Source organism: Ammodytes marinus (genome assembly GCF_949987685.1).
Source record: "Ammodytes marinus genome assembly, chromosome: 7".
Lineage (NCBI taxonomy): Eukaryota > Metazoa > Chordata > Actinopteri > Uranoscopiformes > Ammodytidae > Ammodytes > Ammodytes marinus.
Genome location: NC_137211.1, coordinates 27593549 through 27610558, shown reverse-complemented (window position 1 = coordinate 27610558; position 17010 = coordinate 27593549). Strand labels below are relative to the sequence as shown.

The following is a 17010-nucleotide window of genomic DNA, read 5'->3' as shown; positions in this document are numbered from 1 at the left end:
ACAAAGGAAGGGAGGAGAGAGTGAGCTAGAGAGGTATGAGAGAAGTGGTGTACCTGGCAAGAGGGATGTAGGTCTGAGCCAGTGACCAGCACGATCTCAGGGCCGGGGAGGAGGATTCTTTGAGCAGAACCACACTCAAGCGCCTCAGCCACTCCAGCCAGTCGTCTTTAGAGACCTTCCTGGCAGCACCCCAAGCCTGTGAACAGACATCCAATTCAATTCCAGTTTAACTTTAAACGTTCTTGAATAGAGACTAGTATTATTATTTTTTTTATGTTTTTGGTTAATGTATCACGTTAGACTAAAATAAACCCTTTTGGTCAATTCAAGTTTATTTGTCACATCACAATTGCATAATATAAAACAATGCAACAGTGAAACGCTTACGTAACTTTCCGACTGTAAAATAGAAATGAAGACGTGACAGTGACCTTTTTCTTCTTCTTTTTTTAATCTTTTTTCTTTCTTTCATTCAGACAGAAATCAATACTGGGAAATACGTGGGAGCAACACTGTTTCTCCAGACCTTAGGTGTCACTGGTGTGTGTGTGTGGGATGGTCTGGCTGAGATACGCCCAATAAAATGTTAACTACTTGGTCATCAAATGTTCTAAAAGAAAAGGGAACAGAATTCTTTCCAAAACATTGACTCATTTGCTTTTTAAGATGATGGTGGTGATGGAGAGTGTTCTGTTACTACTCATGGAACCCTTCCAGTGACCCCTAGTGCCCCTGTCTGAAAAACATCTGTGTTCATTGTTTTCTTCCCTCACTTGTTTAGGTTTTCCTTTTGAGTTATCACCGGTCCATATGTCATCACCAGACATAAAACGATGGGCTTGTACACCAGACTATTAACTATACACAATACCTGCAGTCTACAAATACTTATCTTAAACAAGCAAAGGTCTTTCTGTATGAAACCAGTTTTCAGAAGTCAAAATGTCAACGTATCCCTTCTGACCTTCTGAAGTGCAGTAGTGCTGACGTGAAGCTTCTTCATAGGCCCCGCCTCCGCCGGCCCGCTGACCATGGAATCACCTTGGTTCCGAAGATGGCGATGTTGGAAGATTAGAGGGTCCTCTTCCTCCTCTGCCAGAGTGTAGCCCTATTATTGTCACACACACACGCACAAGGCCACACACACACAGCCCACACACAGACTAATTGTTGAGTCAAGCCACAAAGCAGGTTTTTATGAAGTGCGTTTCCCTCCAGAGGGATAACTTTCGATAAACAGTGGATGGTAATGACTTGCTTATGGTTACAGTTTTCTTTTCTTGTTTTTTATGATTGCTTTTATTTTTTATTTTTTACTTGACCATGTGCTGATGTGCTGTGTAATAAAAGTTTATAATGTTTGGGACAAGGCAAGAACAATGAACATATGCTCATGAACTGAGGAAATATTTTGGAAATGTGCGGCATCTTAAATAGGTTCAATATGTCTTTTTGAGAAAAACCTGGATATACTTGGGGGGGACTCACCTTAACAATGCGACATATGAGTATGTCGTAACGCTGGTGGTTGATCCTGTGCTTGAGCATCACTTTGTTCACCATGGGAATGAAGATCTGGTACTAAAAAACAGAAGGGAAGGGAAGTAGAGTAAATAAAAGGGTTTAGGTGTGCTTTATTTGATTGAGCCTCGCTAGAACCTCTTTTCCCCGCTCCTTTAATCTAACCAAAATAACTGCACCAGACTGCACTGCACTGTATCCTACACTTGTATCTAACCACCATTAGTAGCAGATCAAAAGCTTTGCCCGGCACGTTTGAGGCCAGACGTGGCTGCTTGCACGTGGGCTAGTGGTTTTTGAGGTTAGCCTGAAAACGATAGCTGGATTTAGGGGTAAGCCAGGGGGAAGGCTCAGTTAGGAAAGGGAGGGAGATGAGGGGAGTGGTAAATGTGACCTCATCCACTCTCGTAAACACCACCCCCCACCGCCAAACAGTCAATGACATCAGCAGTCTGGCAGGAAGTAATAAAGGACTGGGGGCTTTGGAGGGTGTGTGTGTGTGTGTGTGTGTGTGTGTGTGTGTGTGTGTGTGTGTGTGTGTGTGTGTGTGTGTGTGTGTGTGTGTGTGTGTGTGTGTGTGTGTGTGTGTGTGTGTGTGTGTGTGTGTGTGTGTGTGTGTGTGTGTGTGTGTGTATACATGTGTGTGTATGTGTGTTGAACAGTAGGGAGACTGGAAGTAGTCTTTTCTGAATAATAGCTACGTCTAAAAAGGGAGCCCTGGGGGTTTAAAGCTCTAGCTACCTTCTTGCCCAATTGGAACACTAGCGAGGACAGGGTGTCCATAGACGTGGAGCGCAGCTCAGGCGTGCTGTCGAGGGCCCTGACGATGGGGTGAATAATGCGCGAGGCGTAGTCGGTGAAGTCCAGGGATTCTGTCAGCCTGTCCAGTGTCTCCAAGGCAACCCTGAGCCACACAGAGGAAAAACAGAAAAACACAAAAGATTCTCTTAAAACTTTAGGGTGGACAGACAGACATGGCATGCATCAAAGGACATTCAAATAGACAAGAGGACCATGAATAAACATTCCTCTATATAAAGAAAGTCTAACGCTCAACGTTTTGTGGCCCAAGTGCATCAACTATTAAAATTTGATTGGGGAGATACTACAACACAGTAATAGCAACAAAATCCACTGTTGAATCCAGTGAGTGGGCATTTTAACTTCTCATTAAATCACCAAACGACAACAACACAGGCACAGGTAGAGGCATGGGTGCTACTGACTTGCGAGCCGTCAGGGGCATATCAGAGGCATCAAAGAGCTTGACGATGGGAGGCAGCAATAAGTGCAGGTAGTCGTCTAGGTTGGCACCAAACAGCTGGATGGCATTGAGCAGCTGCAAAGGAGAGCACACACACTACTTAGCCACATATACCACAACACTTAACATGAGCAGTTCATTTGAATGAGATTGTTATGGCTAAAAGTTCTGCTTCCAGTAGTCCTTACAGAAAAGACAGGTGGGGATTTTATTTCAGCTAGCCTTCCAGGAAAATTAAGTGTTGCTATGAATGAATGAATGAATGAATGAATACATGGATTCAGTTTTTTTTTTACGTATGTAGATACACAGAGAGCATACAATATAATATAAGTGGTAATTGAGCTACAAATATGGGATTTTTCAAGTACAAAACTCCAAACAGAAACACACATTGTGGGCGTCCTCGTGGACCAGAAGTCCTGTAGCAATATACTATATGACGTATAAAACGTGACCTTGATGTGTCCATTTGATTGATAAACTGCATTGTATAAAATTGTAATACATAAATATGGCCACATAAAACACATTTCTGAGAGAATCTTCAAAGAAGTTCTGAAAAACAGGCAATAAGAATGCACTTCCCCACCTCATGTGTATTTGAACCAATGACGGTGCATTCTATGCTGCGCACGCCATGACAATTAGATAAAGTAACAATGCTGCGCTACGCAGGCAGGAGAGACAATGTGGCATCGCGCAGCAGCCGTCATCAATGGGTTAAGCTTGCCTTTTGTTGTTATATTATATTTTCAAAACTTGAGATCATGCTGAACAACTAACTGCCTTTTTAAACTCAGGACAAGACTCACTTCATCCCATGCAATTCGGGTTCAGGAAAAATCATTCAACTGAGATGGCAACCTGCTATCTCATTGAAAAAATCAAAACAAATATTGACAGTGGGAGTGCTGTAGGTGCGGTATTTTTGGACCTGAGCAAAGCATTTGATACTGTTAATCATAGCGTTCTGCTCTCAAAAGTGTCCAATTTGAATTTGTCTGTGGAAACAATGAAATGGATGGAGTCCTATCTCACTGGAAGAAAACAATGCACCAGAGTTGGGGATAGGACTTCATCTTTCATTGGCTGCTCTGTTGGTGTCCCGCAGGGCTCAATTTTAGGACCTTTGTTGTTTAGCTTATATGTAAATGATCTGCCACTTGTATGTCCAGAAGTGGACGTACAAATGTATGCAGATGACACGGTCATCCTCGCACATGGAAAGAACAGATGTGAGGTGGCCGCCAAATTAACAGAAGCAATGGCCAAAATTTCTGATTGGCTCTCAAAGTCCTGCCTAACACTCAACATCAGTAAAACAGCATGCATGTACTTTTATAATAGGAAAAATGGAAATCAGCCTGATATCATTGTTAATGGAGAAAGGATCCAGACTGTTTCACATTTTAAATATTTAGGAATAATAATCGACTCGCAGCTCTCATTTAAGAAACATGTGAAGCAGGTGTGTAATAGGGTCAAATTCAATTTACGTAATTTTAGGTACATCAGGAACCAGCTCCCTCTAGATGCAGCAAAACTTTACATGCACTCCATGATCTTTTCACACATCTCATACTGTATTACAAGCTGGTCACAAACTGGAAAAACAACACTTGCTCCACTGCAAACACTTTACAAACAGACACTCAAAGCACTGGACAAAAAGCCACTAAGATATCACCACTGTAACATAATTCAAAGACACAATCTCATGACCTTTGAAAGTTTTGTATTTTTTGCGGATGTATGTTTAGTGTATAAAATAATGAAAGATTTGGCTGCTCCTCCATTAAAGGAGTTTGTGTCACTGCGCACAGACAATAGGGTAACTAGAACGTCTAACAGAGGGGACTGTGTAGTACAGCACAGGTCCACTGAGTTTGGCATGTCTGTATTTTCAATGAGAGCCACTAAATCTTGGAACTCAATACCAATTGAGATAAGAGAGTGGAACACCTTTGCTGGTTTTAAAAGTAAAATGAAATCATGGCTGAAATCAACCCAAGCATGCACCCATCATCCATAGATTGTTTTCTTAATGTTGTGATGTCCTGTTGTCTTGGTGTCTTACTGTTGTGATGTTGTTGTTGTGGTGTCTTAATGTTGTGATTTTAATGTCGTATTGTGTTATGTTTTACTGTTGTGAAATTGTGTGTTATTGTTTTTATACTTAGGTTTCCCTTTTTGACAGAGATGTATTACTCTGTTTCCTGTCCAGGGACTACAGATGAAAATTAGCTTATAGCTAAATCTGGTACCGCTTATGTGCTGTGCATTGTCCCTGTTAAATAAACAAATAAATAAATAAATAAATAAATAAATGCGAGAATACAAAACATTATCATGATAGGCGTCTGCTTGTGTTTTTTTTTTTTTTGGCATTCGTATTCAATCTTACTCGATATAGTGTTCAACAAAGATTTTATTAGAATCAACTTGCACTTTGTGACACGAACAGTATGAGTACATGAATACCTTCTTATAAGAAACGGTTTGAATTCCTTACCAGATAAAAAAATATGCAGTATTTCAAGTCATCCCAATGATGGAGAACAAATGGGAGCTTATATTATGCTAATGTTTACAGGCACTTCAAACTGTCTAGACAAAAAAGTCTATTTATATAAAGTTGTGAATGCATAAACGTATAGTTTGGTTTGCTGGGTTCACTGGATGTTATGAGAGCCGCTTCAGTTGCAGCCAGCCAGCTAGTCCACAACACATCTTAAATAGAATTTAAACATCAGCTGTGTGGTTGATTTTTGGAGTAAAGTATATGTACTCTGGTGCTAAATGGTCGCGTCACGTTGTGTGGAGAAGCATATGTGAGCAGTGTGAACAGACAGATGGTGGTCCCTGAAATGGATGACATACGCTGTAGCCAACAAACCTGGCCCCAACCCTGTAACACGCACCATGACCATTTCCCCCTCTCCCCCTAACACCTCCAACCCCCCCCCCCCCCCCCCTCTAGTCTAAATTGCATTCGGCGAGACAGCAGGAAGCCCAAGTGGAGGTGTACAAGTGTGTGTATGTGTGACGGGGGGTGGCTGGACAGAGCAGCTCCTTTAAAATGATGGAAGCATGTTTTTCTTTTCTTCTCTTTTTGGACTTGGAGAGAGTAACCCGATTCCTAGTAACCCCCATTTGGTGACCCCCCCCCTATCCAATGCGCTTGAGAGATTAGAGTCCAGACCCCCAGACCCTGAGTTATAGGGCTATCCAATCTGTGGGCTGTGTGAGTTATCTAAGCTCTGCAGACATTGAGAAAAAACAGCAGTGGAGGAGAGAGCATTTTAGACGACTGTTCTCCTTATGATTCTCTCTTTGTGGTCTGTTCCTACCAACCATGATTTAGGGTTTGAGGGAAAAGCCCGACAGCTACTGGCGGCAGCTGCTGAAACAGAAGAGTGTGTTAGCTACGGGGTCTATACCGTCTTTGAACCCCGTCGTATTACAAGCGCACGGGCTTAAGACCTGAGCGCTTTTGATGGATATCGACGGAAACCGCAAACAGAAAGCAGCAGTCCCAATAAGTCAACTGTGGGCTTAGCTCCTGAGTGTGGAGTGATGGGAGTGTATTTTGTTAAACACACAGTCCTCTTTAGCAGTGCTGGCAAAATGAAGCTATCTACTCAAATAACTTAAAGTCAACTTTTAACAGATGATCTTTTCAATTCTAAATTGGTGCGCTTCCTCCACCAGATTTACGACACACAACCTTGTCACTTTTTTTCCCCATTATTCAGCACAGCTGCCAAATGTCTGAGTGAGCCGAGTGGTCAACTCTTTACCGAAAAAAAATCTCTTACGTAATGTTATTATTGAGGGGGTCATGCTTTATTGAGACATAATAATATTTCACTGACATTATTAGTTATGGGTACTAATAGTAAGCGTCAGGTTGTAAACATAAACTGCCGAAGCTCGTATGGCTAGCGTTTCATTTCACAGCATGTTATGACACATTTTACGATCATTAAAGGGATATTTCAGTATTTTTGGAGTAGGGTTGTATGAGGTACATATGTTATGCATAGAACGTACCACAATATTTCCTAAATTGAGTTGCCCAATCTCTCTTGGTGAACATTGGCGAGTGCCAGGACTTTGTGTGTTAAAAGTTATCAGAATATAACCCCACTTCCAGTTTCAGGTTAAATGTAGGCTGGACTTAAATGTTCAAATATTTGTTTGTTACATTGGTATGTAAAGGGCACCTATTATGCAGGCTTTTCACCTATTATGCAGTGATTAGAGACTCCCAAAGTATAACAAAATACCATCCTCTACTAGGTACCATGTCTGTTTTTTTTATTGGTATGCATTTTCAGAATGTGTATTGTTTTGAATGTTTGCTAGCTAGCAGTCTATAAACTGACAAACAGGCTATGGCAGTATGGTTTTCACTGGTGTATTCCTTTGCACATTACCACCACTGACTGCTGATTTGCGGAAAAACCTTACACTACCATCAGGAATCTGTATCAAGTAGGCGGTGTGCTTGTATTCAAAGTAGGACCCACCGAATAAAACATTTGTCTATGGCACTACTAGTGGTACATTATCTTTAAATCTCAATCTCACAAGTAAAAATGTAATGAAGCTACTTTGATTTTTTTTTTATAATCATCATTATAACTTCTATTTTTATGGTTCATCTAGTTATAAACCTATTTTACATCTATAGTTCTGAGAGCTCACCCTTTGTACTTAAAAGCCTGCACTGCATGCCTTGGTGGTGAATACAGGAAACTTTATACTACAAAATATATTCCATCAAACAGAGGAAGAACTGATACAAACAACCAGATTTTTATTGCATTTTAAAAATGATTTTTTTTTTATTCCAGCTATTTCTCTATACACAGATGAGTAAGCATTCATGGCAGCATTATCAAATTTCCAAGAATTTTTTATTTTTTTTTTATTTGTTGAGCATCTGCTGAGGGTTCTTCGGTAAGCCCTCTTTTCGAAAGCCATCCTACCGTGACCACAATTTCAGCTCCAGCCTTACTGGGTTCACTTCTGCAACATCTTAATCCGTCAAATCTTTATTGGTTTTATTTTTATTCAATGTTTATGTGCCTTTTTTCTCTTCCCTGAAGAATTCTATTAGTTTTCCTGCTGCAAGAATTGAATTTCAATACTCGTTTATATGTTACCTCATCTGTCATTTTGATATATTTAACGTCCACGTGTCACAGTTAAAGGCTCAACCTGTAAATTTTTAAACATTATAAAAGCCAGGTACTGTACATAAATCCACAAGCAGTCATATCATTAAAAACTTGGACTTGTGGGTGCAAAGTCTCTGAAAGTGCATAATATAATTTTATTTTTCGCAGTAAAAGCCCTGTTGATCAATTTAGTAATGACAGCAGATATTTTTTCTTTGTGCTCCAGTGGCTGGGTTACCCTTCGGTTTACACTTTCGATCACACACTTTTGATTTGAAATAATGAGATAAATTCCTTCAGTCAAGCGATGGGCCTATTATCACACAGCAGCACAGTATAGGTGATTCAGTCTCATCTCAACTGGCCCCATGCTGTACTCACCTTGATGGTCACACTGCGCCCTGTGCTCATGTCGTGCATGAAGACACGCAGCATGTGTGGGATCAGCTGAGGCAAGTACAGCTTGAACTCTCCACCCAGCGCCACCACAATCTGCTCAATCAGAAGGATGATGGTGTTCTGCATGGGGTTGTTTGGGGTCCAGTACTCCTAAAAAGTCAGTAAGTAAGTAAGTAAGTTTAAAGTATTTATATAGCACTTTGCACAGACAGGGTCACAAAGAGCTTTACAATGTGCATAGAAAATAAAAGCATAGCAAATAACATGTTGAATAAAATTAATTAAAAGAAACAATATATAACATTAGCAACATATAAAAGACAGAAGTTACCCAAAAGCTGAACTTGCGTTAAAGGCCAATGCAAAAAAAGTGAGTCTTAAAAAGGGCAATACACAATATATTGGCATGGATTAGAATGTCATATAATCTTCAGTATTTCTTCAAAAACGAAGAAAATGCTGTCATTGCTTTGTCCCACAACCAAAACACTTCTGCCGCGGTAAAGCTTGAAAAAAATGGATTACAATTTTATCATGCAAATGTACACTTCAGAATTTCAGATTGTTATTCTTCAGTCCCCAGCTCTAATGTTATGTGCTGATAAGAATGAGTTGAATACGTTATGAGCCGCGCAGTTCAAATCATATTAGCAGTTCAGATGATGTAGAAAATGATTATGCTTGTGGATCATAGTGTGATCTTAAAAAAAAAAACTAAAAATACCTAAGCTAACAGACAAATGAACTGCTGTAAAGATTCATACATCTGTCCTGAATAAAAGAGACCTAGGTTAAGGCACGTTTTCTATTTACAGTATTCAAGCGCTAAATCCAAAGTAATTAACACAGCGCACTACCTCATCCACTTTGCTTGCGAGTAAATGGGTCAAAATGTGTTTCCACATTTGAGAAAAACGTTTGGACAGATCACTGGGTATTCTGGAAATACAAGGCAGAGGCAGAGAGGCGGGGAACGCCACGATTCTAGATGGCGAGGAATGGAGACAATTTCCTGTCAATAGAGACTGACATCACGTCTCTGCGTGGCTTATGACACAGTTTTTGAACATTGTTTACATTGGAGATAATAGCAATTGGGAGTTAAGGTGGAAGGCTTGAAGTCACGCAATATGTCAATCAGTCAATGGGCTTCAGCTGTGAGATCTGGCAGAGGTTCCTTTTTTTTCAGTGACCTGAGGTCTCAAGTAGCCCCCAGCTTCCTGCTTCCCCTTGCCTTGTGGCAGCTTCACTACAGAGCTAGTGAGTGTACATCCTGAATGGCTATTCCAGCCTCCTCATCTGGATGCAGGGAGCTGAGCTGGAGCAACAAAAAAAATGAATAGATTCTTTGTTTCACTCGCCATTTATTAACTCAGAGAGGGACTGGAGGCGCACTGGTCCAGTTCTCTCAATTACTTTTTTCTCCAGGAGGAATTACCGCCATTGCACAAGTGTTGGTAACGGTGTTACCCAAAATTCCAATACAAAAAGACAGTCACATGATATTATGTGCCTAGCTTCATGATTATGTGCTAGACGAGTGTGTTTGTGTAAGTGCAAAAGGGCTATGACTTTAGCAGTTGTTCCACAACATGTGACAAGGGGGGACTGTGAGGAGTCCTCGCGCTAGTTTATCTATTAAGAAGGAATCGGACAACGTAAATGGAAATGTACATAGATACAGATAATATAGTTTATTTTTTAAGATATTTATTTTTTGCATTTTTAATGCTTTATTCATAGTGCAGAGAGACACAGGTGAAATGGGGTAGAGAGGGGAATGACATGCAGAGAACCAACCACGGGTCGGACTTGAACCGGGTCTGCTGTAAGGACTGAACCTCATGGGGGAGGGTGAACTAACAACTACACCACCAGTGCCCCCCAAGAATATTATCTTAACCGAAAGACCATTCACGCTGCCAGCCTCTTTTATCTTGCTAGTTAAGAACCACAGCAGCCATGATGTGTACTGTCGTGTGACACAGGGCTCTGAAGACTTTACTCCTAATGAGGAAAGTGGCAACGCACCCGAGCACGATTAAGAGTTTGCAGCTGTTTGCCTACCTCACAGGGAAAATAGGAAGGGGCTGGATGATCAGTGTTTAGGGGTAGGGGGGCTTAACAAGAGGTACTAACCCTGATGAGGGTGAAGATGTCATCCATGTAGGGGCGGATGTGGATCTTCACAAAGCACACCACCATTCCCATCTGCTGGAAGAGGAACTGGAGGACAAAGAAGTGAAGGAAAAGGTTTAAGAGAATAAATGACAGTATGAATCCAGAGGTGAATGGATGACAAACTATGTGAAGTTCTACCGACCTCTCGGATACTGGCATCACAGACCCGTATGACGTTGAGGAAAGTGGGCATGACCTGGGGCAGGAACTGCACACACTTAAGGCCCAGGGACTTGAAGATGAAAGTGACGGCCTGCACCACCATAGTGTGGTGGTTGGAGAGCGACGGGTCCCTCAGAATGCGCATCAGAGTGACGATGGCCACAGCCGGGTAAAACTCATCCAGGGGAAGGTTGCCCATGTTCACCAGCATTTCACTGGTGCTGTAGTCCGCTATGAGAAAGACAAAATAAGAGGGAGTTTTTGCAACGAATGAATCACTTGTCAACACTGTAGACGAAGAGATGGCTGTCATGTGTGTAATAAAGCAGTGAACATTGTTCCATTTTTACCACACAATATATATAATTTACGTTTCCAATTCCTGACTAGAAGAGCCTGTCCCAATATGCACTGATGTCTATCACAGTAACAACATATGCATTAGACGTGTCCCAATTCCGGAGATCATTTCTCACAACCCAATCAACATTTCAAAATAAAATCCATAGGAAAAACTCATAAACCACCTGTTCCAAGGGTAATACAAGTTTAAAAAGGACTGAGGAAGTGCTCCAATAACGCTTTAACCTTACGTTCTCCAAATGCTACACCGCCCTAGGTGAAGCAATGGCATTATCCATATTGAATACAGCATAGAGATATCAAATCCATTCTGATTCTAATCAATCAATTGGTTCCTTGCCCAGAAGCCCGATCAGTCCTTTCCCCATTTACATTTCAGACATAATACCTTTAATAATTTAGGAATATGAGGTATGAATGGAAAACCTGGATTTTGTTAAATGGAAGTCTAATCCATGTTTTAAACTGATCATAACAGAAAACACAGGCCAACTTTCCTGCTGTTATTTAATATTACACATGCGAAGTTACATTGAAAAAGCTTTCACAACAATAACAAGTGTCTAGAGTTACCAATGTATTTCAAATAACAAGGGATTGTATTCTGGTGGTGGGGAAAAGCTATTATTTTGTAACACTGATATTGCCTTTAAATGACTGTGAAGGCAGCACTTAGTGCAGGTCAGTGGCAATAATCTTTTTCTTTAGTCAGGCAGTAAAAAAGAAGACTTCCAGCTCAGAGAAGAGAATAAAAGTGTAACCTACTTATAGCGTTTCCAAATGCGATCACTGATCATGCTATCACAAAGCTTTGGAACTTATTTTTTACAACTATGAATCTAATTCCAACTATAACTTCATCAGCCCGCCCCTGGTGACCATGTTTGACAGAAGGCTATGTCGTCATGACGCTTTATTAGCCAAGATATAATTTCCCCAGTGTGTGAAATCTGTGTATATTAACATTGATTTATGGCATCCTGAACATCCCAACCCTTTCCAATTCCAAATCAACACTCCGTCACACTAAATACAGCTGGAAATGCTCCCGGTGCTGGCAATAAAGTTTGACGAAAATAACAGTCCGAAGGGAGCTGATATTGCTGGCATGTTGCTGCTGGCCGCTTGTCAGTTCCTGCGCCGACCTGTAATATAGCGTGGTGCAACAAATCAAATGAGGAGTTTTTTATTATTATGTTTCATCAATAATGTCTACAGCAAGATGGAATCAACAGGGGTGTTGTTTTAACAAAGCTATACTTAAAACGTCAAAAGAGAAACAGAAGGTTGGTGTGTAGGGTTATCAGTATTGGAACTAGATCAGGAAATACTAGTTGAACATACAAACTGATCACAGTTTAAAATCTATTTAATGCAGGCAGCCAAAGAAAAAGAATATTCCAAAATATTTAGAGCCAGAGGAAAGCTAATTCAAACAGGCCTATCATGCTACACATCAACGAAATGGAAGTTCTAATCATTGAATCGTCCTTCTGCTGGAGCCAAAACTATTTCAAACTTATATTATACCTTTCTGTTGTATACATTAAAGGTGGAGTCAGAGATGCTGGATAACGCTTGTGGTCAAAATGAATTTGTCAACATCAGTGAATATCTCCTCACTTTTACACTACCTGGCCGTACTGTGTGACGGACAAAAAAAAACACTGCTTAGGCTCTGTAAATTGTTATGCTGTCAGCTATGGTGGGCCCCTTTTTTACAAACCCTTTGTTTACATAACCGTGAGTTTAGCCTAGTAGGCTGTGTATTAACACCAGCTTTTCTTCTCAGCACACAGAAACTGACAGGTAGCGGATTGTGAGAAGATATTCATTTATTTTAACAAAATGCATTCTCCAGAACTGCTGACTCCAACTTTAAACTCGTATATCCATGTTTAAATAGCCATTATTAAATGGGGAAGAAGAAACACATCTAAATAAAAGGTCATTCAAACTTTTTAAACTTAATAATTGTACAACTCTAATCAGCCTCCCTGGTTGATTATAATTCATCTTCTCACCAGTGTCTGAAGCAACACACCGAAACCAACCAAGCCCTTTGCTTTTCTTTTAGACGTGAAGGGGTTCCATAGTCGGACCCAGACTCAAAGATCACAATATAATTGTTGTATTTCTCAAGAGAAACCAAGCACAATGACGGTCTTATATTTTTTTTAGACATTTATAATGCATATTTCTTTCTTAAATGAGAAGTTTTATTGTATTCTTCGTGACAGGCAATGCTAATGGGGTCAGTCTGTCCCATTCATCTATGCGGAGCTATAGAGTTTTTACAAGGCCTCTGAGAATACAGACGTCTGGTATTCAGCGTTTCACTGGCCCTTCAGCAGGAGTACAGTTTCAGCTGCTCCACTCGTCTCCCTGAAGACTGGGGGGACTGTAGACATAACAGACTGGCACAGAGCTTTGCAGGCTGAATCGAGTAGCTTTGCTGTCTGATCTTGGTATCTTACTATATCATTCTAGCCTTCACCAAGCCTACATTAATATTACATTATTGACGGTGATAGATGGCTACACATATGTATGGTAACACTTTACAATAAGGGTAGGGGTACATTAATTAACTGTTAGTTAATGCTCACTTAATGCTATTAATGGTTAATTATTGCGTATTATAATATTAGTATTATGCATTAGCTGTGTGAGGTATTAATAATGGTTAGTTATTAACAGTTAGTTAATGCTTGATTAGGCATTAACTACGTTAAGTTACCAAGTTATGTATAATGGTTAGTTAAGGCTAAGTTAATCCATTAACTAAACAGTTACTAATGGTTAATTAGTGGTAAGTTAATTCTTATTAAGCATTAACTAAGCATTTACTAACAGTTTATTAATGCACCCTTATTGTTAAGTGTGACCATCTGTATCTTTACAGCCTGAAAACAGAGATAGGTGATGCTAAATGAGGCAGCAGTATTTGCAGTTATTCTGGTTGTAGCTGTGTAAAATGGAACGGAGCCATGATGATGGATAAAATACGGCAACTTGAACTTGGTGAGATGGAATACGCACCATCATTTTTATGACCCCCAACGCTCTGGTGGTGACGTGATTTGGTCTTGTTTGGAAATCAGGTGAGGAGATGGGGCCAAGCCAATTTACCTCCCACATAACAAAATACATGCTGTCAAATATTTTTTTTTTGCTGGTGCTCCAGACGCTGACCCTTCAATGTATCTGCCAAAGAGATGTACAGCATTCCAATTCCGGTCACAGTCCATTTAGTTGTGAGAACAAACTGGTAAAACTATTACCGTATCGTCCAAGGTCACATTCTGAGACACATGACTGGATCAGACAAGTGGTGGAGCTGTGCGTTTCTACACACACACACACACACACACACACACACACACACACACACACACACACACACACACACACACACACACACACACACACACACACACACACACACACACACACACACACACACACACACACACACACACACACACACACACACACACACACACACACAGCATGTGACGAAAGACAGATGAGCATTTTTTTTTTTTCTATCAAAGTGTTTTGAATTTTCAAGATCTCCAGAGAGCGACAACCTTTAAAGTGACAGCGCTGACCTTTCATTTTGCTCCATCATCACGTCAGAAATGGAATCCGTAATAAGGAATGTCAGAACCAATCTGAATTACAATGAGATTTTTTTTTTATCTCGGTTAATCACAGTCAGCAGATGGGGAATCCTAATGTTTCTAGTGTGACATCATGGCCTTTCTGTATTTTCCATTCTGAGGAGGATAAACAGTTTTTATACTCCTCTACAGAAAATCACAAGTATCTTATTTCTATTCTTTATTGTGGAACGTAAAAAGAAAAAAAAAATGAAAACATTCAGCCTATTAGCCTCCTAGCTTTAAAATGTTACTGCGTATATTCTTGGGACATTAAAACGGAGCTGCAAATCATTTACAAATTATAAGTATATTAAACAGATGCTCGAAGGGACGTCTGTCTTAAGTAGGACACCATAAGTTAAATATCTCCACTCTGAAAGATCAGATTCCGAGTTGTAACAGTTGTACTTTTCCCCTCTGAACTGAGAGCTTCATTCTAGAGCTGGTGTAGTTGGTTTGGCGTTATATCAGGTAGAAAATAAAAAAAAATTAAATTTCCATAACGCGGGCTCCAACAAATCGAAAACCCCCCAAAAACCATAGTTGATGTTGACCTTTTAAATGCAGGTGCAAGACCTCCAAAATAGTGTTTTCTTTTCTGTATCCCTTCCACTGTGCTCTATTTCTAATGAGCTGTAGGATTTATGAAACGTGAAACAGCTCAGCCCGAAAAAGGATAACCATGATTGTTTTTGGCCAGACAGAAACATCATTGGTTTTATGGGAGCCAGAATCAGCAATTCAAATAATGGAAGATTAAAATCAGTTCCTCTCTAGAAAAAAACGATCCAATACTGAATCTGAACCAAAGAAACATTTTGATGCAAGATTGCAAAGATAAACAGTGAGCATGTTGTTGTCACGTGCATTCAGGTTTGAATGATTGACGATCACAACCGGACATAGTCTTTTACCACCAAGGAAAAGGGTTCGTTAAGATTTATGAACTGTGACCCTCTTTCCTATTGATTTTAGCTGCATCAACACATCCCCCAAAAATAGATGCAATTCAATATCTAGCTGGCATTTTCTCAACCCAAACCCTTTCAAAATGAACTGAGGACGTAAATTATGACAGATGCCTTGTTTAACAACTCTGATGCCTTGTCTGAATGACATTTACATGCATTTTTTAAAAAGGCAACCAGCCACCTCATAAGTTTTGTGACCTTTATAACCAGTGTTGTTTGTTCCAATAAGTTCACCTCACATTCCATTTTTAACGGAGCGTGTAACTGTGTACGCCGCCTGCTGCTGAAATCACAGAAACAACCCTGAGGTTCCCAATGCATAGATTCACACAGATTTAAAAGGGCTTCATGTTTTTTCATATTTAGAGACTTTCCAGCTGTGCACTGAAAATACTGCTGTAACTGTGAGGCGTCTCAACAAAAAGGTCAATTAATCCATATTTTGACTTTGAAAAGGAATGGTTCTGTATTATTGAAGTGGGGTTATATGAGGCACTTAGGCATAGTTAGTGCTAAACGTTATGGAGATGGTGATCAGTGCAGTCATTTTAAGGTGTTAAACGTTTTCAGCAGACGTCAGTCTTGTACTGTTGCAGAGGGGGCCAGAATATAAAATATATATAAATGCTGACCTAAAAAATAAATATCTGTTCAATTGTACACTAAGCTGCGTTTCAGTGTGCCCGAGACAGCCGTTTATTTTTGTTTTATTGTGTCGAGCAGCTGATTGCACCGATCGCCTTCTCCATAAGGTAACAGACTAACTATGCCTAAGTACCCCATACAACCCCACTTGAAAAGTACTGAGCTATCCCTTTAATAGTGTGATTGGTTATTGATGATGAAAGGCCTACCTGAGTCTTGACTGGACTTGGACTCAGAGAGACTGACGGCCGAGGCGTCTCGTGACTGGTCGATCATGCCGATGTTCACCTTGTGCTTGTAGGGATCCAGAGCTCCCAGAAGACCCAGCACACGTATAGCCTGTCAGATACACACAGCCCACACACACACTCACAGTTAGCAATTTTACACTGAAATATGTCAACAACATGTAACATAAGTCTAATAGTACAGAAATCGTCATTAGGACTTTCAGACTTGACTGTGATTTTACTGCCAAAGTCTTAATATGTACAGTGGGGCAAAAAAGTATTTAGTCAGCCACCAATTGTGCAAGTTCTCCCACTTAAAAAGATTTTTTTTCATCATAGGTATACCTCAACTATGAGAGACAAAATTAGAAAAAACATCCAGAAAATCACATTGTCTGATTTTTAAAGAATTTATTT

The 17010-nt window shown here is 40.2% G+C and overlaps 1 protein-coding gene across 1 annotated transcript in view; it reads right to left on the bottom strand.

Annotated features, from left to right (window-relative positions):
- The window catches only part of mtor (mechanistic target of rapamycin kinase), a 97203-nt gene that overhangs the window by 64821 nt on the left and 15372 nt on the right, over positions 1-17010 (bottom strand). The window contains exons 18-26 of the mRNA XM_080031882.1: positions 16573-16702; positions 10697-10947; positions 10513-10599; positions 8356-8523; positions 2748-2860; positions 2263-2425; positions 1489-1581; positions 965-1108; positions 54-196 (exon numbers count right to left, since the gene is read on the bottom strand). Of these exons, the coding sequence (XP_079888008.1) occupies positions 54-196; positions 965-1108; positions 1489-1581; positions 2263-2425; positions 2748-2860; positions 8356-8523; positions 10513-10599; positions 10697-10947; positions 16573-16702 (1292 nt within the window). The remainder of the gene's footprint in view (positions 1-53; positions 197-964; positions 1109-1488; positions 1582-2262; positions 2426-2747; positions 2861-8355; positions 8524-10512; positions 10600-10696; positions 10948-16572; positions 16703-17010) is intronic.